The sequence below is a fragment of the Neovison vison genome, chromosome 14, assembly GCF_020171115.1.
Source record: "Neovison vison isolate M4711 chromosome 14, ASM_NN_V1, whole genome shotgun sequence".
Taxonomy (NCBI): domain Eukaryota; kingdom Metazoa; phylum Chordata; class Mammalia; order Carnivora; family Mustelidae; genus Neogale; species Neogale vison.
In genome coordinates this window covers 24,342,796-24,357,949 of record NC_058104.1, presented here as the reverse complement: position 1 = coordinate 24,357,949, position 15,154 = coordinate 24,342,796, and the positions used below count along the sequence as shown (strand labels likewise).

General features: G+C 49.5%; 1 protein-coding gene across 6 annotated transcripts in view; it reads right to left on the bottom strand.

The window, feature by feature from the left end:
* CLEC16A (C-type lectin domain containing 16A) overlaps window positions 1–15,154 on the bottom strand; it is a 201,819-nt gene that overhangs the window by 45,761 nt on the left and 140,904 nt on the right. For 4 of the 6 annotated variants that reach the window (XM_044234077.1, XM_044234079.1, XM_044234078.1 and 1 more), the window contains 3 exons: window positions 8,542–8,693; window positions 6,196–6,400; window positions 4,322–4,489 (listed from right to left, as the gene is read on the bottom strand). In XM_044234077.1, the coding sequence (XP_044090012.1) occupies window positions 4,322–4,489; window positions 6,196–6,400; window positions 8,542–8,693 (525 nt within the window). The remainder of the gene's footprint in view (window positions 1–4,321; window positions 4,490–6,195; window positions 6,401–8,541; window positions 8,694–15,154) is intronic. The other 2 variants (XR_006382353.1, XM_044234081.1) reach the window with 2 other exon arrangements.

The following is a 15,154-nucleotide window of genomic DNA, read 5'->3' as shown; positions in this document are numbered from 1 at the left end:
CCACAGACTAAAAAATCCAAGGTCTAGGGCCCCAGAGAGAATTCGTCTTTCTGGTGTTCACGCAGGAAGAAGGCATTAGTGGGAACTGCGCCAAGCTGTGCAAAGCACAAGTGTGGGCTCATCCTTCATCTAGGAAATACTGAATGAAGGCATAAGGCTAGGTGCTGAGGTACAGCAATAAACAGGACAGACCAGCTCTCCACGGGAGCGGTCTTCTCCATTCGGTAGACGGCAGCCGGGTACCCAAATAGGTCACCCAGGTAAAGAACCGCAGAGAAAATAAATCAGGCTAATGAGATGGAGGAAGGAGGGGTGAATCAGGAAAGGCCTCTCGGAGGAGGTGGCATGCAGACTGAGGCCTGTGCAGTAGGAGGAGGCAGCCACACACAGATCCAGGGAAGAACATCCAATGAGGAGGCCCTAAAGCAGGAGAGAGGCCAATGACTTGGAGAAGTGGTTCTCAAAGCATAGTCTGGGGAACCCTGAGGGACTTCCAGGGTCAGAACTACTCACATAAAAATAGTAAGACAGCGTTTTCCTTTTACATTCACTCTCCCAGGAGTATATGGGGGAGCTTTCCAGAGGGCACAAAACATATGCTATGACAACAGACTGAAAGCAGAAGCACATGCAGGAGTCCAGCTGCCTTCTATTAAGCCAGATATTACAGAAATTTGCAAAAATATAAAACATGAGGTTTTGTGTTTTATGGTTTTTTTTTTTTTTAAGATTTATTTATTTATTTATTTATTTGACAGAGAGAAATCACAAGCAGATGGAGAGGCAGGCAGAGAGAGAGAGGGAAGCAGGCTCCCCGCCGAGCAGAGAGCCCGATGCGGGACTCGATCCCAGGACCCTGAGATCACGACCCGAGCCGAAGGCAGCGGCCCAACCCACTGAGCCACCCAGGCGCCCCTTTGTTTGTTTTTTGTTTGGAAAACAGTTAATGTTCATTAAAAACTTTTATATTTACATGTGATGTGTGAAGAGTTTGTTTTTATTTAAAAAAATATGTGAATCAAGTTTATTTCTGTTTTAATTTGTTCTACCTGAAATACTAATAAATATAATCAATATAAGCTATACCTCTTTGGGATCCTTGGTACTTTTTTTTCTTTTTTTTTTTAAGATTTTACTTATTTATTTGACAGACAGAGATCACAAGTAGACAGAGAGGCAGGCAGAGAGAAAGGAGGAAGCAGGCTCCCTGCTGAGCAGAGAGCCCGATGCGGGGCTCGATCCCAGGACCCTGGGATCATGACCTGAGCCAAAGGCAGAGGCTTTAACCCACTGAGCCACACAGGTGCCCCCCTTGGTACTTTATTCAAGGATCTAAAGGGGATCCCCAGAAAAAAACTTAGAGGAGCCATGACTCAGAGGAGCAGCAGGGGCTGGTACAGCTGGGGTATGGGACAGAAGAAAGTCGGGGGGTGGGGGGCGCTGCACCTAAGAGGCCAGCTGGGGCCAATCTCACAACAACCACACAAGACCAGAGTGAGAGCTTCAGATTGTATTCCAAGTGCAACGGGAAGCTGCTAGAGGTTGCAGGAAGGGGCACGGTGTGATCTATGTTCTGGAAAGATCTCCCTGGCCAAAAGGGAAGAGGTGAGGCTGGATGTCTAAACACCCCGTAGATAGTCCTGCATGATCGAGGGTGAGGGCGGCTGTGGGGTAGGCTACTGAGACAGTAGGTGGTGAGGAAGGGCAGGGCAGGGAGAGCTCCCCTCCCTCCGTCTGAGTCATGCCGAGGCTCACGGGTTTCACTTGCTCTTTAGGTCCCATCTCTGACACAGGCCAGTGCAGGAAGGCAGCAAGGCCTCTCTCCCCAAGGGTCCAGAGCAGTCGCCCTTGGGGGCACATGAGGGTGAAAGTCCCACTCCCTGCCCCGCACGTGAGCAGCACTTCCAGGGGCTGCCGGGGGCGAGAGACAGGGAAGGGGCAGATGGCCAGCTTCGGTGACTACCTTTGCCTTGCCACGGTCTCAAATGGCTCAACCTCAAATACCCAACCCTGGGTCCAAGAACAGGATGGAGGCATTCTAGCCATGCTGGACCCCCTGCCAGGCAGGCCCAGGCCATGGCAGACAGGACCGTACCCCCAGCACTGGATGAGCTCACTTCTCCCCTGGAGCCCAGGCTCGATGGGAGAAGTTAGCAATCAGGCATTGTAAAGCCTTCTGCAAACAGAGACACGATTATGCAGATGCCGAAGAATGTGACATTTGGCTCTATTTATTTATTTACACTTGCCTTGTTCCAAAAAGGATGGAACGCTAACAAGGGGCGTGGTTTTCCTCCTTAACCCATTCACTCCCGAGATGAAATCCTCATGACCCTAAGGAAATAATTTCTTAATAAATGTTATATGTTAGTTATAGCTCAATGACAAAAATCACAAGGCAGTGCTTATAGAAATGTTATAATAAATTATAACTGTGTGTAGAAAAAAAAGAATGAATGAAAAAAAAGGAATGATTTCTTACCAAGCCAATCTATGTTTAACCCAGACTCATGGCCATCATTTATTTATATTTACTTAACAACCATCTCTACAGAATGTAAAGAAGACTCGATACTTTTTAAAAAGAATCCTCCAGGGGCTCCGTCAGTTAAGCGTCTGACTCCTGGTTTCGTCTCAGGTCACGATCTTGTGAGATCGAGCCCCGTGTCGGGCTCCGCACTCAGTGCAGAGTCTGCTTGAGATTCTCTTCTCCCTCTCCCTCTGCCCCTACCCACCTTTCAAATCAATCAATCAATCAATCAATCTTAAAAAAAAAAAAAAAATGTCCAGGCCCTGAAGGAGGCAGAAATCACCTCACATTTCATAGCTGAAAACAGAGGTGGGGACACGGTGGGTCTTACAGACTAAGACTGGTTTTAAGGATGAGAAGAGTCACAGGCAGTGGGTGACGGCATGAACTGGTACACTTTTCCAGAGTGCATGTTGGGACTACAGATGTCAGAAGGAAAGCCTCCCTTTTGACTGAGCCAAGCCACTGCTGAGAATTTGTCTCCCTGATACTCAAGATTTGCAATGGTTACACCAAGGCATCCCAAGGATGTTCTCTACAGTACTAGAAGAGCAAAACACTGGAAATGACCCAAACGTCCATCAACGCAACACAATATAAAAGCTTTCTGGTCCAGCCATACAATCAAATACCATACAAGAGTTAATTATTAATGAATGTGAAGTCAATCTATAATTTAGATAACATGTAACACCAAATTAAGTGGAAAAAAAAAAGGCAAGGTGCAGAATTACACATATGGTATGACCCCATGTGTAAAAAAAGACAAGAAAATACATAAAGGGCATAAAATGAACACTTCTAAAATGATAAGCAAGAAATTGTTTACAGTGATTCCTTCTGGGGCAAAAGTGACTCATGTCTCATTTTATCATGTCCTGTTTGTCTTTTTTTAAAATATCATATATATTTACAGTATATATATATATTTCTAAAATACATTAATGAAATCAAAGAACAAAGAAAGGATCAACCACGGAGTGAGGGGAAAAGAAGGACCCTGATTTTGGACAGGTCCTTACGGCGGCACTTAAAATCAACAGCTGTTCTTAAATTGATAACTGCTTTCAGACACATTTTTCAACTTATCAATTGAAGTTCGAAACCCTAAACGCTTGCAGGGGACAGCCTGGCCAACTTTCGGAAGTTTTGTAATCAAGGGCAAGGTTCTCTTTTGAGGGATCGGCGTGCACGTGGATTTATTTAAGGCGGACGCACCAGGACAGGAAGGGGAGAGCCCCCCGGCCCTTCTAGAGAAGCAAGCTGCCTTTGAACTTTCTCTTCATGTTTCTCTTTTTGGGAGGGAGGTGGTTTCAAGATGAGCTTGAGAGAGAGTGGGGAGAGGTGCTCCGAGATGGGAGACCGTGTCACGGCCTGTGGGGAGCTCTCCCTTCTCCAGGGGCTCTAAGAGGAAGCATGCATGTCATCTCTCTGGTCATCCCACACGGAGAAGGAAACTACTCCCCCACAACCTCATTACTAGCAATCTAAGTATTTCCAAGAAATTTCCAAGAAACTTCTTAGTCTTAATTCTGAGAAGTTCTTCCACATCCCCAGAAAATCTCTGGAAAACCAAACCCAGGTGGCAGAATACCAAAGAGAAAGCCAAGGTTTATTTCTAGGGCTCATGTTTCATCTTGGGCTATGCTTCGACGAATTCTAAGAAATGGGTGCTTCTAGCCGACCGGACTCCGCGAGGGGAAAGGGAAGCTTGCTCGCGCAGGCTCCTGGGACAGCAAGCCGGGACCCCCAGGAGGGGATGAGAGGCGGCGCGGGCTGGGGGCGGCTTACCTGGCACCTTGTCCACCGACGCGAACACAGAGCGCTGCACCGTGGGGTCGCTGCTGCCCCGGCGGCACTGGTCGTAGAAACGGAAAGGCAGGTGCTGGGTGGAAGAGGAGGAGCCAAGTCTAAACCCCAGGACTTCGGTCGTCGGCTGGATCGGGAGGTCCAGGAGGGCTATGTTCAAACAACACCGTGGTTCATGCTCATCGCGCGGGCTGGGGGTGAAGGTGGCGGGGCTCTGGATGGGGTGGGCCGCAGCTGGAGTGGCGGCGGCTCTGCTGGGTGCATCACTTGGATGGTGCCAAGTGGGGAGCTGGCAGCCTTGAGCTGGGGAGAGCGGCGTGACCCCAGAGGTCACGCCTGAACTCAAAATGCAGCCGGCACCTTAGCAAGGGTTTCGAACACAGATGCTGGCCAGTCTCCACTTTGGACCTTTGGCTTCCGTACGTGAAAGACCCTTGCCGGGCTTCGCCGCGGGGGTCATTTCAGACCCCAGAATAAATGGGGCCAATGCTGCCCCGAAAGTTCCCATGTGTATGTGCGCGTGGGGAAGTGTGTTGAGGGCGAACCTATCCGCGTGTGTGCACGTGTATTTATGAGCCTGTGTGTATCTGTCACAGTTGCCGTCCTCCCTTCCGGAAACAAATCTCATGATAGAGCAATTTGGAGGGGCTTTTTAAAATCAATTTAAGGAATACCCAAGGCGTTACTTTGAACAGCCACTTTGCGGCATAATTCTCAATTTTCAAATGAAATATTTAGCCTTCGTGCCAGCGGTGAGAAATTGCTTTACATTAACAACAATGACAACAACAACGACATCAACAAAAAACCTTCCGAAAATAAATCCTCAGAGAAAGGACTGAATGATTTAAGTCACTTTGCACATTACAAACTGCCTCTGTAATGATTTCACAGGCCAAGTTTCCGCTAAGTGAGAAATGAAACAGGCACCGCCTGGGACGCAGGCCTGGGCGGACCAACAGGGCACGCGCAGTCAACAACCCGATCCCCGACATCCAGAGACCCAGCCCGCCAAATGTTTATTTTTCGGCAATCCCTTTAGAAGGCGCCCTTCCTCCCAAGCGGGCTGGAAGTCCTCCCAACGAGCACACCAGAATGACCATCGGTGCTTGGACTGAGAGGCGCTGGTGTCCTGAGGGCGACTATTTATAATCTGAGAAGCTGATAGACTGCCTTACCCCCGGGAATGCCATGCTGTCAGCCCTGATGAATGGAACGCCCTCGTTTTAGGGCCCTGATTTCTAAGAAAGCACGGGCCTTCCTGCAAGGGGCAGCGTTAGGCCTCCTTGCAAACTCCCCACAGTACCTATGACGCGTACAACGACTTCCGAGTTTAGTGCTGGGTCACTGTGGCCCCCCTCGCCAAGCAGGGCTGCCTCTCACAACAGCGGGAGGGAGGGGGGAAGAGACGAGCTCTAGAGTCAGAAGTTCTGCATTTGGGTTCTGTCAACTAGCTGTTTGTGTGACTTTGGGGGGAGTCACCGAGCCTCAGTTTACTCTTTTGAGCAGTGGGCAGAACAGCCCCTACTGATCTTAAGGGTTAAGGATCAAAAGTGGAAGGGGAATGTCCAAGCGTTTTTAAGTATAAGCTAGAAGACTCCTGTGTGCGGGACACCCACATGGACATCTGGGCGCTCGTGGCCTCCTGCTTGGTTAGGGAGGATTCCCCTTCTCTTCCATGAAGCCCCAGATGCTCTCCAGGAATCAGACACCTGGGGAATGGGGAATTCTGAGCAGATTTTCTGTCCTTTCACCAGAACACTGTGAGCTCCTAGACCCCAGGCGACCTCTTCTGGGGGTCAGCGTGAGAAGCCCGAGGGCTCCAAGGACGGCCACCAGGGCTGGCCAGCACTCACCGGCTATCCTCTGCATCTTCATGCGCCTTGCCTGGATGCGACCCTTGGCCAGGCGCTGCTTAGCGATGATGCAGCGGATGTGGTCCGAGAACACGAAGGTGGCCTGGAGGATCGGGAAGGGCTTGGAGTGGGGGCTGGATGCAGGCTTGTGGATGGTGATGTTCAAGGCACGGCTGTCATCCTCCACGCCTGTCACCTGCATGTCCTACGGAAGAGGCCAGACAAAGGCCATTCGTGAGGTTCGGCAGGAGGGCAGCAGCTCGGAAGCTGTGGGTCAGCATCTTGTCAAGAAGGGGGTTCCCCAAATTCAACGAGGCTTTTGCCCTCAAGGAGCAGCCTCCCAAGCTGGAGTCGAGGACGGGCACACACCGGACCAGGACACGTGGAGAGGACACACCAAGGGAGCCCGTGCTGGGTGTGGGGGCTGGGGCCCTACCCACGAGAACCTGAGTAAGCTAGTGAATAAATGGTGCCCCAGCTTCATCAAAGGGCCACGGGGACTCAAACGGTTGGATTCCAGCAGTTCTGACTTCTGAGAAACAGCAGATAACAAGCCAAAAATGCCTATGGCCATCTGACCTGATCTTAGATCTATTCACCCATCCACTGACCAGCTTCTTCCTGGCTTCTCTTAAGAAGGGGGCATCTCTGGCACCCATTTGTGTGTGTATGAAGAATTTCTGGTCCCTAAAGGAAAATGCTAGCCCCAAGAAAGGGACTGGGAGGGCCATTTCCGCAGGCATGCGAAGAAAGACGTGGAAGAAAACTCAAGCACAGCAACTGTGCTACGGACGGATCCCCTGGCAAACCCCAGAGTGGATTCTGTGCCAAGAGTCTGCTTCCCACCAGAGCTTGAGGCGACACAAGATGAAGGCAGGAGACAGGAGGCAGATGCAGAAGTCAGAGGTGCTACAGGAGCTGGGGGAAAGGCTCCTAAGTGAGATGGTTGCTGTTTGTAGGCATGAAGTCTGACATGGGCTCTTTGGAAAGAAAATCTGCCTTGGAATGTTGCGGTGGGGATTAGATGAGATGTTACACATTGAAAGCAGAGAACCTGGCACACAGTAATGTCCCTGACAAATAAATAGTAACTACTGGAAGGCGACCAAAGGAAAGGTTTATGTGCCTTTCATTGTCTGATGGAGGACATGTATTAATCCTTCAAGGGAGAAAAACACTTTCCTGACACTAAATTCTAAAGGAAATTGATCCTAAGTCTAGATAAATAAGAAGCACTAAGTCATCTAACGGACAGCCTCTTACACGGGAGTCTGTTTTTAAAATGAAACATTCTTCATACAGTTTCTCATATCATCCTCTGTAAAAGACATTTTTTACATGGAAAGATCTGGAAAAAGAGGAGGTTCTGATAGCATCTTCAAATACATGGGTGGCTCCCTAAGAGAGTGGGATGCTGCCTGTGCGTCATACCATGCAGGGCTAGATGTTACGGCAGGCCCGAGCAATACCCTGCCAGTGACCAGAGACTGCCCAGCAAGGAAATGGGCTGCCTCGCAGCCAGGCACACCTCAGGCCAGGGAGAGACGGCTGGATCCTCAGGGAGTGGGGGTTCTAACAGGGGACAGGAGCTGGAAGGCTGTCCCCTCCTGGTTCTTCGCTCCCTTCAGTCAACGAGCTAGCATTAGTCACCCAGCAGACAGACACACATTAAGAAAACCCGAGTCCCAACTTGGTGTTTTGGCATTTTTAGAGCTCATCTCTGCTACAGAGGGAGTGAGGGCCAGGGGACTCTCGTGCCTTGCCGGTGACAACAATCACTTGAGAGGGATTTGGCAGCGTCTACGAACAGTGAAAACAGGCACACCCCAAATTCTTGAGAGCTGCCAAGGGAAACCCTTGCTCGGGAAGGAAGGATGATTCCGTTCATGGCGGACGGTTTGTAGAGGTAAAAAAGCTGGCTGACATCACTATGCCTTGTGTGGTCATGCAGCAGTTTAAAGAATACTAGGGAGTCTGCATATACTAACACGGTTAGCTCTAAGACATAGATTGAATGAAAAAGAAAGTTTAGAATGTGTGCCACGTGACACTACAAAACACACACACATCCTCTCAAGTATGTGCGCACCATGTTTATAAACAGTACGTGTAATTGTATTTATATGTGCATCTGGGGGAGCACCAGCTCTGGAAGGACCATAGCGACCATGCAGGAGAAAGTTTAAAGAACTGAAGGTTTGGGTCAAAGCATACTTGACCCTTATCTGTGTAGTATTTCAACTTTTTTTTTCAGTGACAGTCTGTTCACATATTCCTTGTATCCTCGGAAATTAGTTTGGTTTAGAGCTGACCAAGAAGAGCTTCCGGAGTCCTCGGACGTCATACCTGCAGGAGGCCGGCGAACTTGACCACTCCCCAGCCGAGCCTAGACACGTCGGGTTCTACCAGGCTCATCTGGTAAATATCGACAGCCAGGAAGCGCTGGACCATGCCGCCGTCCTTGGTGATCACTGTGCACGCAATCAGGTCGCTGTTGTCTGGGGGGGAGGAAGAGGGAGAACAAAATGAGGTGCTGTCTGGTGGCCCAGCCTGATGGAGACAGGCTAGAGGGCGGATCTGCGGTCTGGTGGGCAGCAGAGTCTGGTCAGCACTCGGGTCTGGAGTTACACACCGCGATGACCGAGTGCCCCCCCCCACCGCCCCCAAGTCATACTGAGCAACTTTTTTTTTTTTTAAAACCTTTCTGGGTTTCACATTCCTCATCTGGTAAATGGGGATAATGCCTACCCCTTTCAAGGTGACAAGTGAATGAAGCACATACAGCAATTAGTAAACGTCTACTAAACACAAGGCGCTCAAACTGCAGCTAAAAACAACAATAACCGAGAACCCGTGTAACATTTCAGTGCTTCCTTGCAGAGGAACGGTGGTTGATGGTTGCAATGGTATTTGCCTAAATTAAGCAGAGACAGGAAAACAAGAGTCCCCCGTTTGGTTACAGAACCATCAAGCTTCCAGTCTGGTGTCTGGCAACTCAGAGCTGAGTTTCGCACTATATGGTGTGTGATCTCGGGCAAGGTCCCCGTGAACCACAGTATTCCATCTGTAACATGGGAACGATCTCCCCTCTCTTGAGATCTTTGGTGCTTTAAAGGAGAACAGATCGGTAAAGCATTTAACAGAGAATCCTTACTGTATTCTGGGCCCCTTCTCTTACTTGGAAATTACCCCCTAATTTGATATCTAATTTAGTGCCTATCCTTGATGGCTTTGACAATCACCAGAGGAACACAGGACCATGTAATCTATGGCCTGCTTTGTATTTGTTCCAATGGAATCCTCTGCCCCAATGTTTAAAAAAAGAAAAGAAAAGAAAAAAAAAAAAAAGCCAAAACAGGAAACAACCTAAATGTCCCCAAATAGGGGAAAATGTTATGATTTTTTCCCCCATCACATGCAAACTTATATGCCCACTTAAAAATTATGTTTAACCAAACTCTGAACAGTGGTTGCCTAGGGAGAGGGAAGTGAGAACTGACGGTGGGAATACATGTATGGGGTGGGGGTATCAGTGGGAGAACGGAAATGTTTGTACCATATACCACTGTACTCCTTGAAATTATTTTTAAATGAGAAGGTACTCAAGACGTACTTTTGAAGTACTTATTAAAAACCAGGGGCGCCTGGCTGGCTCCGTCGGTGAAGCATGTGACTCTTGATCTCAGGGTTTTGAGCCCCATGCTGGGTATAGAGATTACTTAAAAGTAAAATCTTCTAGGGGTGCCTGGGTGGCTCAGTGGGTTAAAGCCTCTGCTTTCGGCTCAGGTCATGATCCCTGGTTCCTGGGTTCGAGCCCCGCACTGGGCTTTCTGCTTCGCAGGGAGCCTGCTTTCTCCTCTCTCTTGCCTGCCTCTCTGCCTACTTGTGATCACTGTCTGTCATAAATAAACAAAATCTTAAAAAAAAAAAAAAAAGTCAAATCTTCTAGGGGCACCTCGGTGGTTCAGTCAGCTAAACAGCCAGCCTGCTCTTGATTTCAGCTCAGGTCATGCTCTCGGGGTCCTGGGATTGAGCCCCATGCTGGGCTCCATGATCACCAGGGAGTCTGCTTAGATTTTTCTCCCTGCCCCTCCCCACTCGAGTGCATTCTCTCTCCTTCTCTAAAATAAATAAATCTTTAAAAAAACAAGTACCTATTAAAAACCCAAGTTGAAAAAATCCTATTTATAAATACAATTAGAATTGCAATAATGTTGGAGAAGACTTCGGAATTTTAATTGAAGGATAAAAATTGTATGATTGTGGGTTCCTGAGTGGCTCAGTGGGTTAAGCTTCTGCCTTCGGCTCAGGTCACGATCTCAGGGTCCTGGGATCGAGCCCCACATAGGGCTCTCTGCTAGGTGGGGAGCCTGCTTCCCTTCCTCTCTCTCTGCCTGCCTCTCTGCCTACTTGTGATCTCTCTCTCTGTCTGTCAAATAAATAAATAGAACCTTTAAAAAAATTGTATTATTGTGATTTTACTATATTAAAAAAACAAGTATCCCTACAAAGCAAATGCAAGTGCAGAAAATAGAACTGAAACATGAAGACTTTCTGATTAGAAGAATGCTAGGTGGGCTTTTTTGGGAAGCTTGAATGAGTCATAATTTACACATCCATTTTTAAGTGGACAGTTGGGAGCTTTGACACATTTATAGCTGTGCATCACTGCATTCCAGCTGTGGGACACCTGTGTCACCCCAATGAGGTCTATCAACAGCGTTGTAACCAAGTATGTGACCTAGATGTATTGGTGGTGGGTGGGTGGGGGAGGGGAGGGAAGGCAACACAGAGAGTAGAAATCCTGGCCCCAAACGCAGATGATGACAAACCTGGGCTCTGGTATTTCCCAAGGATTCCACCACTCTCCATCCCCATCCCCATTTTTACTTTTCCTTCAGACCTACAGAGGACAGGTAAGTCTCTCTCCTCTCTCGGCACCGCCTCCACAAATACAGCTCAGTGTAACAATCTGAAGGCTAATCTGCTTGGGATTGGAGCTTCATGGGGACGTCTTTGGGTGCACCCTCTGGGCTCTTAAGGGTTCCATCCTTCTGTGTGTTCTGCCTGGGGCCTGCCCGCCTAGGATGGCCAGCCGCACCTTGGCAAACACCAGCATCAGGAGGGATTAACTCTCTGGGTGGTGTTTTCTTCTTATTCCGTGGCAGGAATCTTCCTCCCTGTCCCAACCATGGATCTTCAAAGATTTCTAAAAATTATGTCATCCAGAATGTCCAGTGAGTGCCCTACTGGCAGATAGGTAGCCCTCTGTAAACAGAAATGAAGACAGCCTCTTCACTCCTACCAGCATGTTCTCTGGGGGCACGTGATTTATTTTCTTTACTCAGAACTTAACACATTTTCCTCAAGGACAACCTCTTAGCTTTTTAAATAGAAAACAAAACCATAAAGGATGCTTTTTCTTTCCTTCCCCCCACCCCCTGCCTTCACCTTCCCCACTCTAAGCAGGACTCCTAGGATTTCTTCTCTTCCCCCTTCACATGAGCTGGGCCCCTGAGGGTGTGACCAGGGAAAGCAGGCAAGCCATGCGTGTAGGGGTCAATGTGCTTTGTAGGTAGGCAACCCCTCATAAACCCCTTGGACCTTAAAGGCACCAGGGGGGGAAAAAGACCCACCACCTCCATCACTAAAAACAAAAAAGGACAGACAAAACCCCAAACGGGAACAACTTTCAGAAATGCAATTGAGACATCAAACCCCCATTAGGGATTTCATAAGAAAACTAAAAGGCAAGGGTCCCCAGGGAGCAGGACCTCAGCAGTGAGGGAGCCTCTGGCTTTTCAGAAACTTTGGAGCATTTAGGGAAAAACAAAGGCGGCTTCCTCCTGGGAGACCAGGGAATGCTTGTGGGGGTGGGGGGTGCTCATCTGTAAGCCTCTTGATGTCATCTAGGAGAACTCCTTCCCCTCCCCACCTAGGGCCTTGGCAGCTCTCACGCTGGCTATGGACAGAAGCCCGGGGACAGGGCTTCTGCTCATCTCTGGATGGCCACGGTGTCTTGGGTGGAGGAGGACCCAAGGAAGACCTACTGAACAGAACCCAGTCCTGCCCATAGAATAGTCCTATGCCTGGTCCCTTTATGCGGGCTTCCTGGATTTTGCTCTAAGACAGAGGAGCCTGGCCAGTGCTTAGGTACTGGGAGGGGCGTGGGGACATGGGGAGGACTGTCAGGGTGTGTGACAGCCTCATGAGCCTCCCTGCCTGACTCCCAGGAGTGGCCTGTGGCCTGCACACTGGCGCCGCCCAGATCCCACTGCCCAACCGAATCCACTGGGGCCCTCCCCACCAACTTCAGTTCCAAAAGGGTAGGGCCTAGGATTCTAGTTTAAAAATTCACAGCAAATCGCCAGACGACAATATAGGACAATCTCCACGCGATCTCAGGGGCAGGGAAGAGTTTCTTTAAAAAAGAAGAAAGAATCAACATGTACCAAAAAAATAAATACGAGATGGGGAAACTATGTCAAAATTGAAACTTACATAAAACAAATGACTTTACAAACTCAGTGAAACAACTGGAAAATATCTCCAGGAGCCAGAACATCTTGCAGCAAGATCTTGCAGAAGGACTCCCACAGGCCATTCACAGACAAGAGAACGGAGACAGACAATGAACACACACCGAGGTGTTCAACCTCACAAGAAAACCAGAAAAAAACTTAAACAAGGTCTCAACCTTCTACCCATTGACTGGGAAAAAGAAAGGTGTTGTTGAGGACACAGAGAAGCCGGTATTCTCAAACACTGCTAGCGGGGGAACAGGCTAACAGAGCCACTTTCAAGGGCACATTACCATTGCTTATTTAAACTGAAACTTTCACACCATATGACCTGGCAAGTCGTATGTTCCCAAGAAAAACAAACACGAGCGCCAAGAGGCATGAACAAGGATGTTGACAGCAGGATTTGGGTCTACAGTGACCCAAATCTCCCACAACAAGAGAAAGCCTAAAAAAATGAAAAGTGCATGTCCACGGAGTGTACAACCAGCCAGAACAGGGAACGACTGAGATCTCTGGCTATTTCAACACTCAGGTGAAGCCCCAAGCACACACGGTGGAGTGGAAAAAGCACGTCGCAGTAGGACGCGTGCAGTAGCACGCGTAGAGTAGAATGCTATTTGGGTAAAATCAAGCCTCACGGAACCAGGCTATCAGGTTTCTATGGGTTCCTGCATGTGGGTGTAAAAGAGAAAGTTAAGAAAATGTATGGCAGGGTACACAGCCATCGCCTTTTTGCAGGGGATGAGGTGGGATTGGGGAGGTCAAGGTCATGAGAGTTTAAATGCAATGTTCTGATTTTTCAAAGGAAAAGGGTGTGTTGTCTGTGCGCTTAAAATTCAACCAAGAGAAAAGTGAATCTCTTTCCACACTCCTGCACAAAGGGCCTCGGGTCCTTTGGGGCCCTGGCTGAGCTGTAGACCAGCCGGCTCTGCCTGATCTGGAAGGTGGTGACTATTACCACAAACGGGGCCATGGCGGGAAGCTGGGTCTCTCCAATAGCACCTATTGGTGCACAGGTGTGCATATTTCCAAACTGGCCAGACGTGAGTGAGTGGAAGAGTTCTTGCCATCAGATGCTGCGGTCCTGGAAACATGGTGGGCCTCTGTGATTGCCTGGACCAACGGAGCACCCATCAATGTGATCCTTCGTAGCTTCCGAGGCGAGGTCACCAAATGCTTGGCGCCAGCCTGCCCACCACGCCGTACGAAGTCCAAGGAGCCACGGAGACACGTGCAGGGACAAAGCAAGACCTCAGGCCCAACTTGCCAGCCCCCAGTTGAAACCACACGGAGCAGAGATATGCCGCCGAGCCCCAATGGGCCAGTTAGAGATCTGAGAGCTAAATGAATGACTCTAGATGTTCTAAGGCACTACATTTTGAGGTGGTTTGTTACTCAGTGATTGAGAATTGCAAAAAGCCACTGTTGTGATTCACTGTACTTTAGTGCTGTACCCGGGTTCCCCTGTAATGCTAGATTCTTCCGGCACCACCATGGGGCTATGTATCACGTCATGAAGACTAATCTGGAGAAAGAGCTCAGGGCTGGCCGTCTGGAATGCAGAAAAGGTTCTGCAGCGCTTCCTGGGATGAAGGGAAAGGAAAGGCAGCCGTTTTCCAATAAGAGGTTAAGGTGTTGACAGAGAACAGGAGAGAAGAACAAGCATGAAGAAGCCACCTTGACCTGACGTGCAGACTTGGGAAAGCACCTTGGGCTTGGCGCTGTGGGGCCTGGATTTAAATTCCAGCTCTGGCCCTGACGATGATGGGACCCTAAAGCCACTCCCTTCTCTGGGTCCTGGGTTCTACCCTTATGATACTGGACCTGGGCCCTGGTGGGGCCATCGAGTGGACCGGAGAGAGGCCTGGAACCATGACCCATGCAGTGCCCAGTGAGCATCATGGACACAAGCCGTGTGGCCCTCACCAGCAGTGGCCGGAGCTTGGCCGCACCCTAACTTTCTGGAGCCCTGACTCTCTACTCAGGGCCCTTGTGCCCGGGACAAGGTCGTGCTGTCTGAATGCAGGCTCTAGACTGAGCAAGGCTCTTCAGAGGGAGAAAATGATTCATGGTTTTGGGTGTTTCTCAGAACTCCTGTGGGGTCATACATAGGTGAGCTACGCAGGCCAGTGGCCTCTCCGAGGGGCCCCCGCCCTGATCCCTCATCTGTGGTCGCCCCACCCACCCCATCTCTTTCCACCATATCTATGCAACCGACCCCCGACTGTGCCTCAATGCCCGCCAGTCCCCAACTTCCCATCCGCCCTTTTCTTCCAGGTTGAGGCAAGCTCCCTACCTAGACAGAAGGCCCTGGAGGGCAGGGCCCCAGCCGATCTCTTCACTGCTGTACCCTCAGGAGGGTTCTGGGCAGCAGGAGGCAAAGAAAATGTATCTGTGGAAGAGCTGGAGGGACTCTAATGACTTTTGGTCCCCCC